General features: G+C 39.7%; 1 protein-coding gene across 1 annotated transcript; it reads right to left on the bottom strand.

The window, feature by feature from the left end:
- Positions 1-1,897: 1,897 nt before the first annotated feature.
- On the bottom strand, positions 1,898-20,567 carry vapal (VAMP (vesicle-associated membrane protein)-associated protein A, like). The gene is made up of 6 exons (XM_083928257.1): positions 20,410-20,567; positions 12,407-12,559; positions 8,877-8,980; positions 7,323-7,403; positions 4,704-4,883; positions 1,898-2,879 (listed from the first exon to the last, which is right to left on the bottom strand). Exons 1-6 carry the CDS (start codon positions 20,465-20,467, stop codon positions 2,718-2,720), a joined length of 738 nt encoding a protein of 245 aa, XP_083784383.1. The 5' UTR covers positions 20,468-20,567; the 3' UTR covers positions 1,898-2,717.
- Positions 20,568-22,566: the final 1,999 nt, after the last annotated feature.

Raw genomic sequence — 22,566 nt, 5'->3', positions numbered from 1 at the left:
TATTAGAGTATGCCATGACAAATGTCACAATGAAGTCAGTGTGTCACAAAAAAAAGTCACTGAAAGTTACAAAAAATGCCATAAGAAAATCATTTTCCAGTATAGTATGACAAAAATGTGTCATCGATGGCATTTGTTTAAAAAGTAGTACAGTAAGTCACAAAAAAGGCCATGAAAATATGGTATAGTCACGAAAAATAGCTTAAAATATGTGATATGTATAATAGTATGTTTTTAGTATATATATATATATATATATATATATATAAAAATGTCATAGTATAAGTCATGAAAAATGGCATTAAAAGGTCATAGTGTGTTTTTAGTATATATATATATGTTATAAAAAAAGTCCAAAAAGTGACAGTATAATGACATAGTATAGTAAGTCATGAAAAATGGCATTAAAAGGTCAGTGTGTTTTTAGTATATACAGTATGACAGTAAGTGACAGTATAATGACATAGTATAGTAAGTCATGAAAAAAAATGTTATAGTATGTCATGAAAAATGGCATTAAAAGGTCATAGTATGTCATAAAAGTCGTAAAAAACACAGCACAGTAGGTCATAGAAATTGTACAATAAGTCAAGAAAATGGCATAAAAATGTCATAGTATATGAAGTCATGAAAAAAAATGTTATAGTATAATATGACATAAAATGTCAAAGCAAAAAAAAAAAAGTCATCGTACACTTTACAGGTGCATGTGATGAGTTAATGGTGCCATGTGTGGCAGTCACGTGATGACAGCTGCTGGTGCTTTTGGAGAACCTCACCGATGCGACGTTTTTTCCCACTGACAGATCACGAGTGCTGGAGCGGACACAACTATCCATACGCAAACGGCTGTTTACAAGACGTTTCTCCATCCGTCTTAACCTGTGGGAGTGGAGACGAGGATCTTTCTTGTGGACCCAAGGATCGAGATTTGTCACAAGCCATCCGATGAAAATATGCAGATTTCTGTTTCAGTGCCTACAATTTCAGACAGAAATCTACAGAGCTGTATGTATCTGGCCCCTGATGCCTGCATCCCAATGCAGTATTGGGGCTAGCACTTAGCCGTGTGACTGGAAGGCACGATATACACACACCTACCCTGTGTGTATATCTGTGATAAGCTTATTTCAACCAATGTTTCAACCTATGTTCTGTTGTTCAGATGCAGAGCTGGTCATCTAAACACAGCTCCTCTGTCTCATTTACAGTCAAGTCACATTCAGCTCCCTTTAACCATACAGTCACAGTAAAGCATGGAGCATGTTGTTATTCTCCCTTGTTCTGCTGGCAAGAAGAAAAAAAAAAAATCCAGTGGTGTTTTCCCACGCTAGCCCGTCCTGGAGTCAGCATGAATCATACTATTTTACGCTTTAATGATATGATTGCAGGTTTCATTTTTGGGGGAAAATAAGCATCTTATAAAGAAGGTTCTGTATTTTAGCCGTCACGCTGAAATTAAGCAAGTATGCCGATGTTGCCATCCAGAACGCTATAATGTACCAAAAATATACCTAATTAGTTTGACAGAACCTCAAATACTCCCACCTTCGATAATCTGGTCACTATACAAAACGTAACTTTCTTCAGTTAAAGCTCCCAACAGAGTAGATGTCTGAGGTCGAGACGCATTTTCTAGTTTTGTGACTCTTGCCAAATAATATTAGCTGAAATGTCACATGTAATTAAAGTGTGCACACACCACACAACACAACACACACACACTTTCTCCTTCTCCTGAGAAAACAAAATGGATCCAATAGAAAATGTTGGCAGCAATACTGACGAAAACCCTGGCACACAGACGCAGTACGAGTTCATATGGCATCAAATAATGAATATTTGAGGGTGCATCATTGAAGGGAGACACAGGAACAGACTGCTGTCGAAACCACATTTTTTTGATTTTTATTTCTTCAATGCTTAATACCATGGAACAGGATTTTAAGAATGGAGACCTTATCTCAGTCAGTATTCGCCTCAGAAGGAATATATGATTTGTATAATAATAATACTAATAATAATAATAATAATATATAAAGTCTGCATTGGTGTTGTGAGGAAAAGGAAAGGACAGTAATGTACAAGGAGGCACCTATATTATCCCCAGTTGGACCTGAACAATCCAAGACAAGAAGTAGAAGTTACAAACTGAACAAAGTTACTTCAGAGGCCATCCAGCAACAGGTAGCAAGGTCTTTTTTGATGGAAGTTCTTTCCTTTTTTTTTGTTTAAAAGGATTTAAAACAACATTTACAAGACACCTAACATTCCATTCAATTCCTATAAAAACAACAGAGAGAGAGAGCGAGAGAGCGATAGAGAGAAAAAGAGATAAAGAGAAAGAGAGAATCTAATCTTTTGACTGCCTCTTGCCCATGGTTCACTCTAGGTGCATCTTCCATGTTGACTGATCGTGTATAACTTTCATTGTCCTGCCACATTACCTGTATAATCCAGCCATCAAAAAAAAAAAAAGAAAAAAAAAAGGGAGCAATCACTTTGTCGCCTTTCTTTTCTCAACTCTGTGTGTACTAACCGCGTGAGATTGTAAAAGGGCGACGCCTTCGAATGATGCTGTACAGATGTGTTCGCTGTAGGCCGCGCTACCAATGATATGGCAAAGTCAACACAAAGACTTCTCGGTTTTTTCCAGGCCTGTTTTTTTATTCCGGAGCCGGGGCTGGGGGGGATACGGCTGGCATGCATCTCCCAGTCTACAAGATGAACTTCCCTAGGAAGAATCCGATGAAGATGGCTGCTATGACGACGAGAAGGGAGGGCAGGGAGGCGGTGCTGGCTTCGCGGCCGAGAAGGCTAGTCGAGTTGGATGTCATGTGGTCCGAGCGCGGTACCTTTCTCATTCTAATGCCATCATCCTGTAACAGAGGGAGAGGAGCAGAGGAGAGGTCAACACAATACAGGGCATGTATGGACGCATGTTTGACCACGATAATATCTACGGTACATCTGACTCGGTCAATAAAAGCAGTTTAAGGCTTAAATGTGAAGACTTTTAGTAAATCCTATATTCATGAACCTTAACTTGGTTTCAGTTTTACAGTTTTATTTTAAATTAAAACAATGATCTTTTCAACACACTTAGTTTGACCCTTTTCTTGGTTAAGTTTAACCAGCCTCTCATTTCCTTTTTTTATTTTTGTACTTGTGTTATGGTACTATGTGTAACGTTTAAAAAAAAAAACTGTTTTATCTGCCACCCTTGATTCAGGATAATGATATCGGCCTCCTAAGAAATAGCTTTTCTGGGCACATAACCTTTTAGGGGAGCTGTATTTTGTGCTGCAGCTGTAGTATTAGTTGTTTTTCTTGAGCTATGGAGCTCGACTTGAGAATATCAGTGTGAGCCAGATCTATGTAAAAATTCTCCACTCTGCAAAAATGCATGTTAACGGCAGGTAGAAAAACACACAGAAAGCAGAAATAGAATCGCAGAGAGTTTAGGATCGGCCAACACACACGATCCACGGATTCACATTTGGTTTCAGCTTCGTCCTGTGTAAAATACATTAGAATGGAAAACAAAAGGCCTTTTTTCACAGAGGACATTTTTTAATTGTCACAGTAGGAAAAGCACTGGTGTAAACAATGAAATGAATGATGGCTGACTTCCATTTAGCTGATAGGATTTCAGGTTGCTGGTATCATGCGTGCTGGCTCGCTGTCACCATTAACATAAACGATGGCTCGGATTTATTCAGTTGTCCCAGTGAGAGTAACACCGGAGCTTTTCCTACTATGAAGTAGGGCTGTGACTTTTGCCCAAAAATCCTATTCAAAGTTCGTTTGTTTATTTAATAATAATTTGACCCTTAAATATCTTCAGTAAGACCTTACGCCACGGCTGTTTTTAATTAAAAGTCCAGGCCTCTTTTCGGCCTTTGGTCACCCACTCCCGCCACACATTGTATTTCTCACACAGAAAAACAATGACTATGGAACTGGCGGAAATCAAGAGTATGGGGGCTATCTGGTTGATCCCGCCAGTAGCATATGCTTGTCTCAAAGATAAAGCCATGCAAGTCTAAGTACACAAGGCCGGTACAGTGAAACTGCGAATGGCTCATTAAATCAGTTATGGTTACCACTTACCAGCGGCCAGTCAGTCAAAAAAAATAAGAACGGGGTAACACAACAGCCAATGGGAAAATAGCACTATTGTATCTGGGTACGACTTAACGCCACAGCCAATGGGAAAAAGCATAGTTAGCCTGGTATTATTTATGTGATCTTGGAGCTCCGAGCATCACTGGAGCAGAGTAAGTCATCTCCTGTTTATTAATGTGACATTACAACAAATTCACAACTCGACTTAGAGAATGTTGCCCAGATAATTAGCATCAGTTTTTCAATGCTGAGTGTAAACATCCCCCGTTCCTGACTGACACCAACGTCACCTACAGGAGCCCAGATGGACAATAATAGTAATAGCCTTGCTAATGAGCTCGGGATTCACAACTTCACCAGGCGTGAAAAAGCATCGGCATCTGAACTGAAAATATTTACAAGCAAACCCATTTACAAAAAATAATGTCCATAACAGGTTTGAATATTAAGGGATGCCTAATATACGTTTGAATATCTTTTTTTATATATGTATAGATATGTCGAAGTGACTGCTGGGAGAAAGCCCTATGAGACCTTTCATCATGCCATGAATAGGGTTTATTAACATATCTTACCTTTAATTGCCGGTTCTCATCAGCCAACTTGTTCAGCTCAGCTTGCAGCCTCTTGCACTTTTCCGCCATTTTCTTCATCTCTGCATCGTCCAGTGAGGCAGTGACAGGCACCGTGGCTGCTGAGGAGTCGGCCTTTGCAGAGTTCATCACCGGGGCTGCTTTGGTCACCTCCATGTCATTCTGCCCAATGAGTCGAGAGAGAGAGAGAGAGAGAGAGAGAGAACCAGTGAAGTGAAATCCAGCATACCCTTAACTAAGTAGGGAGGTTAGCCTCCAGACAGTGGCCTGTGCCAAAGAAAGGCAGCCTTGTCCGAGGCCCAGAAGCCAACAGTGCCAGATCAAAAGGAACCAGGGAGGAAATGCGTCCCTCCAGAACTCATGTTTGATGTGGCTTTGTGTTGTGGGACAGACAACATGACGGCATAGGGGAAATGAAGGGCTTTGTAATGGAAATACAACAACTGTACTGTAGATGAGAGTTGACAATCAATACACAGGCAGGATATGATGTCATTATCCCTTGTGCCACAGTCCTTCGCAAACATTGACATGGAAGTCCATCAAGACGCAGGCTACTTTTGGACCAAATATTACTAAATAAGTGCGAGAGAATGTCATCAGAATGTCCCATTATAAATCATCATAAATGACTGACCTTTTGTTATACAGTGGGTCTATAACTGGGGTTACAGGTAGAAACCTCTTTTCATGGATGTTTTCTTTAATATCTTGGCCTAACCAAACTGCATCTCTATCACCTGCACTTACCAACACTATTGACACAAACTGTAGGGCTTGGGATCTCTCAAAATTATTCTACACTAGTGCTGATTAGATAGCCGAGTTTTGGTATGAACACCATCATAAAAGCTTTTGTTAATCTTCTACTGGAACATAAACATGAGCCGAAGTTTTAGTCTACAACACGAGTGATTGCACAAAGACTTAAAATACCTACATGCCGAACAAAACTGACAAAATGCAGATTTAAACCAGGAACTAACCAATCCAAAACTAGATTAGATAGATAGATAGACAAAATTTGAAATCTGACCAGATATTAAAGATTGTTTCAGTACTTCTAAATCACTCGTGCTCGCTTTATTGACACCATACTGGTCCTCAGAGCTTCACCAGGTCAAAGAAGCCAATTCAAAATGGAAGGACCATGTGACCATTTTTTTTTTTTTTTTTTTAAACTTTGTAGTAATTGTTAACCAGCTCTGGGTACTTGTCAATTTTGTTGGTACTGCAAAAGTATGGAGATTTGATGCCCAGCCCTTCTTACACACTACAAAGATGTTGCTGCTCAACATGAATTTCCTTTATAAACATTACCTTATACTACATCTCCATCCTCCTCTTGTTGTTGCACGTGCCAAAGAAGAGAGTAGATTCCTCTTCAGTCCACATATCCACACTGTAGAGCTTCTTAACGTAAGCTAAATCTGGCTGGCCCTGGTGGCATTTTCACCCCAACTGTGAGGTCCTGCTGAGTTGTCCAACACCACTGCTTATCTAAATCCTGATTACACTGAGAGCTCATTAATACAGGCTCCCAGTGTTCACAGTCACCCGTTTATTTAAGCACAAACTAATGCAACCCCTTACAATAGACCTGGAATAAATCCCATCTTTGTACGGCTTATGACGTTCTGTTTTTTTGCCTACACTCTCAGGTGTTGATAGTTTTTTGGTGTCTCATGTATGAGCATAGAAATGAACAAAACATTAGAAACACGTTTAGTGGGTGCACCATAAATCCTTAGCCTTAGCCGAGTGTCATCCCCCCTCTCTACAAAAGATTATCTTGAAAAATTAAAAAGAAACAGGTTTTGTGTAATGCAGTTCAATACAACACCACCACTAGAATCAAATTGAGAGCCATGTTGAGGTCTAGTGGTTGAGCCATGTTGAACTAGTGTTTACACCCCACATCATTCATACTGTTCATCTTCCAAAGCTCTTCCATCACCTCGAAATGCTCTCACAGCAGCTGCACTTGGTATTCACACTGGGTTAGAGAGAGTCAATGTGTGCACACGTTTTTAAATATCAAGTGTTGAACTTCAGCCTTTGATATTTTGGTGGTTGTTCCATTTTTTTCTGCATTTGCAAACTGTACCACAATCCCAGTTGCTGCCCACTCCCTTTGTTGACCTGGGACCGTCTAGACTGCCCCGTGGCATCTCTGACACACCTGGACTTGCCAGATGATTCGTGTAACTTACAGCAATGGGTTTGACGGTGGTAGTCCTCCCGATCTGCTCGCCAAAATAGCATTTTTCGCTATTTGAAAAACTGACATGAGACACTTAACTGACACAAAGTATTTTAGGAAAGGTTGGGAGAGTGAACAGCTGATAATGTATGAATGTTTCAAGAGTAAGCTAAATAAATGCACATTACAGGGGAATGAAAAAAAATAGAAGCCAGGGTTTTTGCACCTGGTGCCTTGGTTTTTCCATTAGAATAGCAAATGGAAAGGATATGGAACGCTATGGTATTGAGAGTTGAGCACTGGACAGAAGTCCTTCAACAACAAAAATCATACTTCAGGTGATGGTTTAAATTATGTGGAAAAAAAGCTGGTTTTAAATGTGCTGCAGCACCTCTTACCACTTTATCGTTTTCAGAAGGCAGCTCGAAGACGCATCTCAGCTTGGAATCCATGAGATCATCGGGTTTTGCATCTTTCCACTGGTGGAGATGAAAAATGGGCATGTTATTCATCAACTCAAACTGCTAGCAGCTGGATTCTATCCACGCATACACTTCAACCTACTTCATACTATTCACATGCAATGCAGCCTTGAATCTATCGACATTACATAAAACATGCACGGTTTCATTTATATTTAAAAAAAACAAAAAAACATTTATAACCCCCCTCGTCTCATTTTCCTACAAAAACTCACAAGTGAAGTGTACATTGTTTCACTAGCTATTGCTCTGCATTTTTAAAATGACACATTTTCACAAAGTCAGATCCTGAACTCCGGCACAGAATTGCTTTGTGGTTAAGTAAAAGCAATAATCGGTGTCACAAGTGAAAGGTATGAGACAGCTGAGTGATGCCACATAATATATTTATCTGATAAAACAACAGAAACCTTATGAGATTCCAGTTTAACTTATCAGAACCAGTCAGACCTTTGTTCCTCTACACTTCCTGGATTTTGCTTCTCATTCAAGACAAGCCAGTTCATGAACATGACACCAAGGTGTTTGAAATGCTTCACTGACTGACTAAGCCTTTGCTGTCCTCTGGTGGACAACTGAGAAAGCATCATTGCTCAATGTGATTGACATTTTGCCGTAATGGCCTCTTCCAAGAGCAGAGAGCTTTGCATAACAGGTAACTCTGCAGAATCAATTACCCTGGCACGATTGATAATCAAATTCTGATTATTTCTTAATGTAAACAGACAAATTCAACCATAAATGAGAGATTTTCAGTTTTCCTGTAGATTATTAAGTATGTTAAATATTGTGAATGGAGATCAACACACAAGTCCTATTAAAATTTGGGTTTAAAAAATATGAGTTAACTATTTGGTTTATCCATTTGTCTTATTATTTTGAGAAACCAGATATAGTCTTATATCTTATTTGTGTTCTACTTCATTTTTATGTTCACTCTCTGCAACGTGAAGAACATTCTGAGCTACAAGAGGAGCGGGCTTTTGGTGAACTGGGACTTCTTCCTGCAGGACACAAAAGATCTTTTGGAAACAAAGGGAGTCTCAAGTCATTATTAGTGTGATAAAATCCATCACCATATACAGCAGGGCTGCCCAACCCTGCTCCTGGAGAGCCACTGTCCTGCATGTTTTAGGTTTCTCCCTGCTCCAACACACCTGAGTCTAATGATGTGCTAGTTATCAAGCAGCTGAAGCTCGTCACAGGTTTGAAAATCGTTACTCAGGTGTGTTAGAGCAGAGAGAAACCTAAAACATGCAGGACAGTGGCTCTCCAGGAGCAGGGTTGGGCAGCCCTGATATACAGAGTTACAATGGTATGGATGCAAAGCTGTGTGCCAGGCTCCAACTTCAATTCATCCTTATTTCTGATATTTCTGGTATGCAGGTAAAATTGGTACTGACAAAACTGAAATGAAGAGTAGGTGTTTTTGCTAAACACATTTTTAAAATATAAAAGCTAGAAACTCACCAATGAATCCATGTCAGAAACATTTGACGGGGCAAAAATCGTCTGCACCATGAATTTATGTTTACTTTTCTCATTGGGGTCATAGTCAAAGGGCTGTAGCATGACTGTAAATGAAAGAGGAACAATGTTAAAACATTGGAGCAAAGACATCACTACACAGAAACGGCACAATAAATCACAGAAGTCTATTCTCAGTGACAACAAATCTAATTTGCCTAACTTCAATGGATTACATTTCAGCAAGGCAAAGAAAATAACAAATGTTCTAAATGTAATTAATTAATGTGGTAATAAATAAGCACATTTATCTTAAAATAACAGCTTCACAATCATTTGAACCTACTCTGACTTGTAATATGGAGAATAGTGCCTCCGTCTCTCCCATTCTGTGCCCTGATCACCTGATGTGCACTATGTAATTTCAGTGAGCAGGTATGATCTTCCGGGGGGGAGAGGTGCGAACCTCTTAATGGAGAAAATGTTTTCTGGTTTTCCCTCTGGCTGCTCTGCCTCGACTCTAAATGATTTACAGAGTCTCCTGATGGACAGAAAGCTTTTCGTCTTGCTAAAGTACTGGCTAACTGCAAAGTTGGCTGACTTCAGTTAGACAGCTCAGTTAGCTCTCCTGCCCGGACTGGGCTCTCAGAGCACCAGGGGAGTGTTGATGTTTACAGTACATCGCAAGCACAGGAGCTTTGGATCGCTGGGAGGAGTAGGTTTTCAGGCCCGGGGCGGGGGGGAGCGGGCAAGTGGGCAACTGAACTGGGTTCAGCAGCCTTGACGGACATCATGGCAGAGGTGATTAGGCCAAAGAGGACGTTGACAATGGAAGCAAAGAGGAGAAAAAGGAGAAAGTGATGGAGCAAGAGGCCGATTGGAGGAGAGTAAATCTTGGACTTGCTTCTAGTCGTTGGCGAGAGCTTTGCAAAATTAAAGGCTGTGGGACAGACACGGAGCTGGCCATCTAACTGTTGGACTATTAAGTAATATTAACTGGCTTGCACTTGTTCGATGTGGCTGTGTCTCATTTTTGATCATAAGTAATTTAATCATAACAACGGCATGTGTGCTGCTGTCAATATTTACAAAAGCCGTGCATAAGTGAATTACACTCTGTACCAAATCGCAAAAAATACCAATTCTAAATAATGTTGCTCTAATTTGATTTTTTTATTAAATAATCATGTCCTAACCAATTCTAGAAGAAGGTTATTAGCCTAATTGAATTCAGTGAATAAATCTCTCCATTGTACACTTAAGTGACTCTGGGGCCACAGTAACATATCAAGTCGAAGTTTGTGTGGCGTGCAGACAATAATAAATGGGTTGGATAATAATTGAATTGGATAGAAAACCCTTCACAAGTGACAAATTGAAGCACTTGTATTTAGCCGTAATTCTAGATATGAGTATTTGGAACATACCGAGCATTCAGACAGGAGAAGTGGCTCATGCTTGGGTTTCATAATGCCGTCTACAAAACAATGCTACAGATAATTTGGGCAAGGCAAGACTCCATGATGACCCGATCAAATGAGCAGCGGCCGTATTGAGGTTAATTTGACGCAAGAAAAGGCAGAATGAAAATATAATATTGCCAGCAACTCCAACTAAGATGTTTACGCAGGTTACTTTCAGGGCTGTTGCATTAATATTTCTGTTATAGATCATTTCACAGTTGTAAACATAAACATCCTAAATGTGTCCCAGTTTATTTCCTATTGCAGTGAACGGAAACTTTTAAGCAGTTGCGGTCATTACTTATTCAAATGTTGCCTTTGTGTCAGTTCTTCAGTTCTTTCACTTTTGCATGTATTACATGTATTTTTTCTCATCACTGGACATCAGCCACCTTATTTTATTCTCAACATTATTATTTTTATCAGTAACTAATTCATTTACAGGCCTTTTGCATTAAATAAAAGTACAGCAGGAACGTTTTTTTGGCTTGTGGTTGACAGTTTTGAGTGATCACCACACCTGCGGATCTATAACCACCTTCACCCGCGTTCTGCATACATGAGACTAAATAGAAGGTGTGCACGGAGACCCCCCCACAGTCCACGCACGTACCATCTTGCGCTCAGTATTTATTATTCAAATTTCAACTGATGAAGGGTGCATTTGATTTATTATTTTTTCAAACCAAACCACACACTTCATTGATGTCATTTGGGACAAAAGGACAAATGATTTGACCAAAATTCCAAACATAAATAACAAAAATTTGGTATACATGGCGTCAAGTGTTTCTTATTTATTCCTACATCATATAGGCGTTAAAAAGGGTAGAATAAATATGTTCAGGGATGCATAAAGCTGGGGTGGGAGGAGAACGTTAGAAAGCGAGTAAAGTTGTGGTAGTAAACCAGCAAGAATGAAGCAGAACTAATCATTAAGCTCCTGAAATAATCAATGAAGCTGAACCTTAACTGTTCCTGGTGCATAAATGCACATACAGCATCTCCCTTAATGGTAACAACGACACACTGTCTTCTACAGCAGTGGACAACAAGTAAGCGGACTGCTGACTCCTGCAGCTCCACCGTGAGGAGAGAAACGCGACTGTAAACGACAGCAAAACGCAGTAAAGACTCTCACACTGTGCTTAAACACGTGCCTTTCAGTTGAATTAAAAAGGCTTTCTTTATTAAGGATTCAGTTTCGCAGTTTTGAAAATAAAAAATTGTTTCTGAATCCCAGAATTAAAAACCAACTACCTACACAAATAGTTGAATATTTGGGTCCAGCCCTAAATAATGGTTATTCAGAATATACAATCACAATAACGTTGTCAGATAACAGTATTTACCTGGGCTCCACCTTACTGCCATTATTGCACTATGGCATAATTACTCCTGTGCATTTAGCCAGTGACCCTCCAATCATAATTGTCCCATTTGTTTTATTTAAGCAGAAAGATATTTACAGAAATCTCCTGTCAAATATGTTTTAAGACTTCCTCTGTAGTATCTCCTTTTTTGGAAATTGGCCTGGTCCCCTTGCAAGATGCATTGTGCAGCGTATGTTTCCTTACACTTAAGTTACATAAATTAATATTTGTTAACGCTAAAATACTGGATGAGAGTATCCACTTGCAGTATTTAACTAAAAAAGTGAATATGTTGTGAGATTTTAAATGAGGAAAGAAAAGCTGTTTGTAAGTTACTGAAACCGGTCATTGAAGTGCCCACTGATGGTGTAGTGGTTACAGCCTTAAAGGTCAGTCTCCAATATGTAAACTACACTACATAGGTCACGAGTGAAACATGAACAGTGTGAACTTGATTGGGTAGAAAAAACTGCTTCCACAAATCACAGCTTGGGGCTTTCAGACCTCAGCTTCAACTTGGCATGTGGCCTTTTTGACTCGTGACCAAATTGTGCTACATCTTCCTGACCTAGTTTCACTTTTAGGGTTCCCCACAGTCTCTCTCAATTAGCAACTACATGTTGTGGGCTAACAGGAAGTCTGGTCACTTAACTTATAGGGAAAAAAAGCCAGTTAACAAATAAGAAGAAAAACCTACCAGAGATAATGACGGTTGCTCCAGCCTCGATGGCGCCGCTGTTTGGCCGTACACAGTATCTGCGCGGCGCAGTTGTCTTCACTTTGAAACATACTTTTCTGTCAGAGGGGTTCTTCAGTTTGAGGTTGGTGGTGACTACATCTGTGAAGGGACCTGATGGACAAAGAATGACAAACACAAGTTCATTGCTATTGATGTATTTTTTTAAAAAGGGAGACTGTGAATGTTTACAGTGAAATTTCGGAAATAAAGGAAATTCCCTATTTCAGGTTACACCTCATCCCTTTTTACGGCAGAAGTCCTGCAGGGGTCTAGTGCCAATGTTTAAAAAGGACTTTAAAAGGATTAGTAGAAAAATAGAATCTGGCAGTAACTCGTGGCACGGGCAGCACAGATGGCTCTGCTTCTTCTGCAATAAAAGCTCTAGACACACACTACGTAGTAAACTGTTTTCCAGAGGGCTCTCAAATTCATTCAGAGCAGAGAGTCCGCAGTGCTAACCTCCGTCACTCCACTTGGCAGCAGAAACAAGACACTGGACCGTAGCTACTGTACACTCACTTGATATCTTCACACATATCTTGGTCAACTTTAATTCTCCCCCAGATCTGAACACATCTCCTTTCACTTTCCCCTCTCTTCAGCAGCGGCCCCAGAAGAGGGAAAGGTAGATTTAACAAGTTATAGCCTAGCAGTCTATATATGTCATGGTTCTAAGTAAAAGCAAGTATAAATAGTTATAATATTATAATGTAATTATATATATATCCTAGAAGAGAAACTGCCTAAAAGAGCACAAATTGAATAACTTCTTTGGTGTGAAACAGCTTTGCAAATTCAATTTCTTTCCTTAACGTACTAATTTGTAAAGCTATTACCGTTGCAGTAACCGCCATAAAAAAATTGTCCGAAAATAGTTCCTAATGTGTTTATCTAATGCATGTATTTATGTAGTAGTCCATTCTTTATAGCATATCGTCTAAATGTCTCTCTTTATTCATGTCTTGTCATTAAGAGTCCGACTTTGCAGAAGAAATATTGGTCTTCATTACAGTCCAGAACGGCACCATCTCTGCAGCCAAAAGAGAAACTCAATACAATATGTCTTTTAATACACCAAAATTATATATAAAAAAAAAAAAAAGGTTCGTGGACACAAAATACGATCATTTCTTCCTTTATCCAACCATTCACACTCGCCTTCACACCTACGGGCAATTTAGAGTCATCAACACCTGCATGTCACGACACGGGGAGAACATGCAAACTCCACACAGAAGGGCCCAAGCCGGGATTCGAACCAGGAGCCCTCTTGCTGTGAGGGGACAATGCTAACCATTGCCACGTGCCGCCCTGTTCCTTAATTATTATTATTATTAGTAGTAGTATTATTATTACCAACCTGCACACAGTTTGTCACTCAACAGATACCAATACACAGATGTTTTTGTTTTTTTGTTGTCGTTTTAAATCCCAAATTACTTTTCAACTTTCTCCAACTCAAGATACATTTAAAGGGGATTTTTTTTTAACCTGGACCTTATTCCTCCATGTATTTCTGTGTATGCGACTAAGGTCAACAACTTATTTTTTCTTTGGTCCAGTATTGAGCATGAGCGCTGCAGCCTGGCTGCTGTGAACCGGGCTACAATGTAAACAAAATGGGGCGCCAGCACGCTGAAAATGTATGTCAAATTCTCCTTTAAGAGCACCTTGTTTAAAGAGATATGAAAAGTTTATCTTAAAATAATCAATCAACAATACAGTCTTGCGGGAAGGGTATTAGTACCTTGGAATACAAAGCTTATTTAATTCCACTAAATGTTTATTTGAAAAAGGACAAATAGTAAACAGAAAAGTGTACAACAAGTATCAAACGCAATGTATCCTAGCATGAGACATTGAAGACCAGGACCTCAATAACTCCCTGCACTCTCATCATATGCCTCCAGAAGCAACATGCCAAACCACCTGAATCAATTTGGTGTTTTTCCCAAATAGATAATCTCATAGAGATGTCCCTGGTTCATACTGGACATCAAAGTCCAGCCCTACTTACGTCATACATCAGAAGATCAATTCTCCATCTTGTGACAGAGTTTGCTTCAAATTAGGTCCTTAACCATGGTCAGCATCGTCCAACTTTCATAAGCCATATTATGTCCAATAACAAAACTCGATGTCAAGTAAAAGCAAGACAAACTATTTGCGAGAAGTGTAGAAAGTAGAGCCGGACAGATTTAGGTCGACCAGTCGGCATATATTGGCCGATCACAGACATATTGGTATCTATCTGTATCGGAGTATATGTTTTCAAATATGAAAACTATTTTTACATAATGTAATGTGCAAAAAAAAATATTTTTGGGGTAATTAATTTATTATTATATAGCTATTCACTTTATTAAAGTCTTCATTTTAATGGTCAGCAATTGACCGATACAGTGTTCATTTCCAAAATTGATTGACAATGTAATACATGTGTAATCCGCGATGTTAAATATTCTTTAAGAAAAAGGTATTTGTTTAAGAAAGTAGCCTTCTGCGTACCTTTTCAGAGTCATATCGGTCCAACTCAAAAGCTTATTATATTGGCCATATAAGGAATCTGTGATTTTTTCCCCTCCATCTAAAATCGGTATCGGTCCCAAAATAACATATCAGTCGGGCTCTACGTGAACGAAATACGTCCCGTGGTGCGTGGTTAGTTAGCATGGGTGTTATGGCTGATGATGTGTACGGATCTAAGCGGGAACATCAGTTGCCATTTGTCCCATCATGTGTTCATGGACAATCAAAAATGACCGTATGGGCTTAATCTGGTTTTTGAACTTAGAACTTGAACATCCCCAACACGAGGTGAAAATGCACCGTTCATTTTAATGCATAATGATGCTTTGTATAGATATATTCATTTGTAAGCAAGATGCCGAAATGAAAAAAAATGTTTGTCACATGCTGATTAAAACCACTGAGCAATAAAGTTGAAAAAAAAATCTTTGAGATCCCTTACATGTAATATAATCTGTTCTCAGGACTGCCAAATGTCATAAAGGATTTAACATTTTAGTGTAAAAACAAATGTTTTGCTCGATAATTGTGGGGTTCAAATTGCTTAAAATGCATTTTTTATAGTAATGTTAATAGTACAATATTTCAACATAAACTCTCTAAATTATCAGCAGTTGTCTCTGGTGTCCTGGCCTACAGGACTAGTTATAAAACATTTTTGAAAAAAAACATAAAACATAATGCCTACGCTACAGTTTTCTTCAGGATCAACTGATTAACAATACAATGGTGAGTATGGACTGGTTGTTTTCATACATAGAAGCATGGAAAAAGAAACAAAAGCACTCAGATATTTTCTCCCCGTACTTTTTTACAGCTTGGTTAAAGCTCAGGAGTTCACAAAGCCTACATTCAGCATTCCCTCACACCCAGTGTTCAGAGAGATAAGAAGCATTGCATGACCAGATTGGAGTGGCTCCACCCAGCTAAAGCGAACATTTGGAGTTATGGTGATGACTGGGGTGTTGTTTTCAACACAGGTGCGTTACAAAGGCATTCCTACAAACCTGAAAAACCTAATCTGCAACATCTGATATTTCTACGCACAACCCCCGATTCCAACATCTCAGTTTTTCCTGGATATCTTTTTTTAGAGGCAGAGAATATGAAAGGTGCATCCCACTGTGGCCATACCAGGCTCAGCTATGATTTAGGTATTTTCATATTAGGTACGATTGATTCATATTGCGTCCTCGACTCATGTCTGTGCAGCAGACACTTTGAAAGGTGTTGTGTTTAGCTCTCAGTACTTTTGTAACTTCTAATTGAATCACTGTGGTCTGAAGTTTAAAGTTTAGTTTCTCTCCCGTTTTTACTTCCAGATATCCGTTTTATTTTACTTTCAGGCTCGTTCCGCCTCATCAGAGTCATGTAAAGTTACTACTGATGAAAACCCAATATTTACTGATTTTGCTGCTTCACAATGTTAAATAAAAACATACCAGGGCGGTTTTCATTGTGAAGAATTGGTAGGAAATTAAATGCGTTTATCCACAGCGACTTTTTGACCATTCACTCACTCACTGGGTTCTAAAGAGAAACAACAGATGCTGCGATGTAAGAACGGTGAAGTCTGTAGTAGCCTAATATCCTACATGTTTGGGAATTCAGGTATATCTTATGAAACTCAAAATATAAAACAAAAAATACAAAAGACAGCCAAAATGTACCCTGAAAAGCCACACCGCTCAAGAAACGCTTCAAGCAGGTAACACTGTTGAAATTGAAACGCAAATCACTACCGTGCTGGGCTCATGGGTCAAGTCAAACCAGCCCATGTGTATGGGAAAAAAGCATTGGTTTCCACAGCTGATCTGAACCGTACTCTAGACCACCTTTTCAAGGGAACTCACACACGGGGCATTGCCCGGGTTATAGTACATAGTGTTAACACTAATCAAATGAACTGGATTTTTGGGTCAAGTCTACTTTTTTAGTTTATGTTGATGTTAGCTTGTAACTAACAGCTACGATGACGGTGTTTCTCTGTACCGACAGCCCGCTCTGCAGGTTTCTGGTCGCTTTGCCAGCTTTTGCGTATTGGACAGCGGTTGGCTGCGAGTTTGAATCTCAAACTTCAAGGAAGTGCACAGACATCTCTCCCTTCAGGAGAGGAATGTGAAAAACACCTCTCAAGACAAACTTTGCACAGATACAAGTCAGTACAGTCAAAGTCAGACATTTTAGTCGAGATTGGCAGAAGAAAAACACCTTTTTGGGTAGAGTGGATCTTAAAGTTGAAATACTGATATGTTTAGAATGAGGGAGGAATGAAGGTAAATGTACAAGTAATTTGGTGCAGATCAAAAGTAAAAAGCATTCAAATTAAAGCTCGTAAACCATTTCTCATGCCTCTGATGTCTTGTACCTGCTGGTGGGACAAAACCAGCACTTACTCTTTAAATACTAAAGACTAAAGAAGGTAACGACCCTGACTCAATTGAATTATCAAACCCTTTCCTGTCACACAGACAAATTAAAAACATGCAGACCTTAAACTACTGAGTAACTGCTTCTCTGAAAAGGAACTTAAGGTGGACCGAGTTAAATTTCTATGTGGTACTGTGAGCATTGCAGAAACCAGGACTGAAACGGATAAAACACTAGAAAGCATGTGCATCAGATACACCCACATAGCCTGTATCCATGGTCTAACTCTGAGATGCCACCTTTGCTCAAGCAGCGTTAGCACCATCTCTCTCATCTCATTGCATGTATGCTGAGTTAGGGTCCCGCAGGCCAATCCTATTCTAAAAATACCAGCCAAGGAAAGGAGGGCTGCCCCCTCTAGCTTGCTGGAGGAATCCCAGCAGAAGCTCTAAAACAGCTCTCAGATACACGCAGACCAATTTAGCTCGGCCTCCGTGACAGTAAAGGAGCTATGGTCATCTTCCTTCTCCTCATATTGCTTCTCAAAGACAGAATAGGAACCATTTCATGTTCCTCTGTGATCCTCCTAAAATACAGAAAACCTTCAAAACTGAATGATCAATTCGCTTTCAGTGTAGTGGTTTTGATTAGACTTGATCAATCTAACAAGTTATTTAATGCTGATCCATACTAGGGGTAAACAATAAGTCTGTGCCAAGGTGGAAAAACCAAACTCTTTGCATAACATATTGTATTTAGACTCAAGCCTGCATACACAAGGTTAACAATCAGGACTAGCACTATTCAAATTGTACTTGGGCAGATGCAGCACTGGTGTAGCAGCTTGCCAGTCACCTTCCTGAGCAGACAAAAACAATACATTTGCAACTGTTTTGCATTTGGATTTACATTACTTATCAAGTGCAAGCCATTATGATTTTCTACCTGTCTTTCGCAGTCAGTGCAAAGGATAGAATGGATGGGTGATTAATTATAATCAATAAATGACTGTTAGCTTTGTCCCAATTTAATTTGGCAATTAAGCCTCACCTCCATGCAAGTAAACAGAGGGTAAAAGTTTAACCTGATGACAGAAAATGTAAACCGGGTGACTAATCAGAATAAGTTTAGGCTAATTTAACTGAATTTTTCAATCAAATAAAGGAGGAGGTCCATGATCAGATTATGACCGGCCATGACCCTGCCATCAGACTAAATATCAATAACAATCTAAGGTTCAGTTAAGGGATTAACATTCATTCATGTATTTGGGTTTAAGTACTGTTTCTGCTTTTTCAAACCTTTATGTATACAAAACAAACTAAACTGGCCAGTGCAGCCAGACATTTACTCTCAGCCTATAAAACCATGTCCATGAATGCACCATTAACCTGTTGCACAAAATAACAAAAGTGTGACACTGTTACATTTTCGCCATCTAGTTTACACTTAACTCACCATGACATTTCTCATTTTTAGCTGCACCTACTTGCAATTATATAGACAAGCAGGCTCTATTCACCACCACAGGCCCTGCACCTGGTGATGCAGCACACAACATTGTTCCTGATAATGAAAGATTTGATCACTTTAATAAAGCACATATAACGTTTATGGTTGTGGTTTGTATTCTACTCCTCCTGTGGTATTATCAGGTGTATGATCTGAACTGTGTAATGGTGTTTAAAGACAAATCAGTTTCACATATGACACCTCATCACCAACACATCCCAGTAGTCTCCCCTCACCCAAAGCTATCTGGTGGGTCTGGTATTTGAACTGGTGACCTTTCCAACAATCCTGTCAAGTCCAGGCTACAATCGGTATTCACTCATACCTATTCCTAACTAACAATCAGGATCAATTAGACAACAGGCTGAGGCTTTCTTGGTTCTATGACACTGGTACATTCAGCAACAATAACAACAGTGCCTCTGTGACTGAGGCCTGCAGCAGCGACAGGGACTAGGTTAGTAAACTGGGACATATACAGGACTTCTGGGCCAAAATGAATAACGGTCATTACACAGAAACGCGTAGCTATACTTCCATCAGCACAAGATAGTTTACTGTTAACGTTGCCTAAAAATCACCTGAAATGATCCCTTAATAACAAGAGACACAGTTGACATCAATATGTCAAACTACATGTAAGAGTTTCTCTGCAATGGGATGAGGTTGAGAAGTCCAAGAGATGCAAAACAAGAGGGTTTGTTGTTGGAGAGCAGCTAAGAATGTAGCTATCCTTTACGTTAGCCGGCAGCTAGCCTAGCGCTCACTAACCAACGGTTGACTGACACATCACTGAACCTTATCATTGCCAGGCAACCAATCAGTGGTAACGTTAAATTAACGTGGATGTAATGGAAGACTTTGGTTAAATATGATTGAGCTGTGATAAAAAATAATAACCTAGTGTACTATCGCATAGCTAAAAGGGAGTTAGAAGAACTGCCATGAGACAAATATGGCTAAAAAACCGTGTCTGGTTAGCCAAGTTTGTCCTTCCAATGGCCGGTTACTTTACCGGTGTAACATTAACATAAGTGTCTGCCAGAGGCGTGTCAGTTGAAACACTACATTTGTAGCTCAAAAAGTGAATTTCCTCCCTTATTACCTCCGGGTTATAAGTGGTAAGAGTCTCGGGAAACAGCCCAATGAAACAACAGTTTGCTGTTGCTAACACAACTAGCAGCAGTATAACGTTAGAAGCTCATGTTGCTACTGAAGACACACACGGTGCGTTATGTGCTCACTTTAATTCCGTTTAAGGACCACTGACAGTCGCCCCACATTCCTCCACCTCTTTGCCAGGTGTTGTCAAGTGGCTGGTCGAGGATGACAGGCGGTAAAGATGCACGCCACGCCGGCTTTCCACGTCACTACAGAGCGAGGATATAGCGGCCCGCCTCGTCCCTGGTTCACTTAAAATGGCGGTGAATGCTAGCTAGCATGCTAGCATCGAAATTCGCTTGCAGTAGTGTGAATCGTTTCAGTCAGGTAATTCTCCACCACTCACCCGCTGTATATTTCACACGTTCAAGAAATGTCGATGTACCTACCTTTAAACTTGAGGTCGCAGGGAGGGTCGAGGACAAGGATCTGATCCAACTTTGACATTTTAGCTGAGGGGATGCACTTGATTTCGGTGTCGGGGAGTAACTGACAAGTGGAAACACTAGATCCCCTCTGCCACTACTGAGTCAAATGCTGACTGAGCTCCGCGAGCGAGCATGTGGGTACAAATACTGGAACGCGCGAGTGCACAACCCTGTTGCGCGCCCTCGTGGCTCAGCAACTGATGTGATGTGATTATGGTCCCAGTTAACTAGTTACACTGTGTGAATACACCCAAATATTTGGGAGGAAAAACACGCTATATAAAATTAGACGAGTCCTGATTTGACCCTAGTCTAGTTTAATGGGGTCTGTGTTTGTGGTTTAAACACAAATACACACTATGAGAGTGTTTTACATACAAGAAAATGCATTTGGTAGGAACACTTTCACTTTCAATTACTTCCTACATTTGAACTACTATACATTAAACACAAATATCATTTTCAAAAGTTATTTATTCTTGCTTCCTATCTTGAAGTGTCAGTCCTTGTAGAATTACAAACATGTATCTGATATTATAGGGTATAGTCTATTTCATTTTTTTTTATAATTACATTATTTTTGAAATGCTCAATTGTAGTGTGAAACCTAACTGATATCAGTATTATTTTTATTGCTGTATTAGTATATTACAAGATCTTTTTTAATTTCATTATTTGAAAAATGTGATCCAGACATGCACTGAGCAGGGCGCTCAATAATTACAAACTTGTCAGTGCAACTTCAGTCAGTGCTCTCTGGTGGATACAGTTTGTACATTAGCACTACTTCTAAATGATCTCAAACATATCTTTGACAATTTTGTACATCATACAACATCTTGTTACATATCGCCAACATTTATGACGCTAAGAACATGCTGTTTTTATTTTAAGCCAATATCAGCTTGCCTATTAATTGGTCAATCTCTACTTATTGGATTGACTTAAAGGGGACCTTTTATACTCGTTTTCAGGTTTATACATGTATTTTGTGTTTCTACTATAACATGTTTACATGCTTTAATGTTAAACAAAAAAAATGTTTTCCTCATACAGCTCATGGCAGCTGCATCTGTATTCAAACCTCTGCCTGAGATGCTCTGTTGCAGCACCTGTCTCTTTAAGACTCTGAGAAGCCCAGTCTGCTCTGATTGGTCAACATTTCTGGGTCTCCACTGACTGAGACTCCAAGACTGACTGCAACTGAGTACACAGTGAGATTTGCTACTGTCAAAATCACCAATAAAGTCTTTTATCCAAACACTACACAGCAGTACATGTTCAGCAGAAGTGTGATCCCGAATTTGGGAGAAATGAACAACACAAGCAACCAATATCACAGCATTGTCTGGCGTCAGCATGTAGCTACATGTAGTAAACAGTGGACTGTGAGGGAATAAAGCAGCACTTTCTACCATCAAAAATCACCAATAAATGCTTTAAAACCAAACACTACACAACCGGATAAGTTCCAACAGGAGTGTGTTGCAATGGTTGAAATAAAGCTGTATATCTGACCGCTGGGTGCACAGATGTATTGCAAGCTCATGTGCAAATCACTGTTAGCGCGCTATGGATTCACAAGCCAGGCCAGGCCATCAATACAAACCAAAAGTTTCAGTTATACTGTATGAGACTTACAGCTTCTGAGTCATCGATACAGCCCTTAATAGATTGAACGGCCCCGTCTTCTAGCATTAGCTTTACTGAAAATCCAACTGCATATTGAGCTTTGTTGATGAGCGAGTCTTTGAAGTGACATGAACAAATACAGACTCGGCTGTTATTGTCCTGCTTTCTTCTTTAGGAAAAGTCAAATTCATTTTCCATCGAAGCCAAACTTTCTCGGCAATATACTGAAGAACTTGATTGCTGACGAACCGCTGGGTGTTGAGAGGTTAAAAACACTTGAAGTTTCGTCCTGCTTTGAGTAATGGGAGGATGGATGGAGCTGTCTGTACTTGGTGGGCATGGTCTGCATGCTGTGCCTGCAGGAGATAACCAATAGTGTCAACCCAGCACAGGTTCCCATTAACCGGAGCGAGAGAGTAGAAAAAGCTGTTGGACGTGGAGCATTCACAGGCCCAACTTTAACATAGGCTTTCCTCATTATCTGAG

This window comes from Echiichthys vipera (assembly GCF_963691815.1).
Source record: "Echiichthys vipera genome assembly, chromosome: 15".
NCBI lineage: Eukaryota > Metazoa > Chordata > Actinopteri > Perciformes > Trachinidae > Echiichthys > Echiichthys vipera.
Note: the sequence above shows the minus strand (reverse complement) of the source record. Positions and strands in the feature narration are given on the sequence as shown.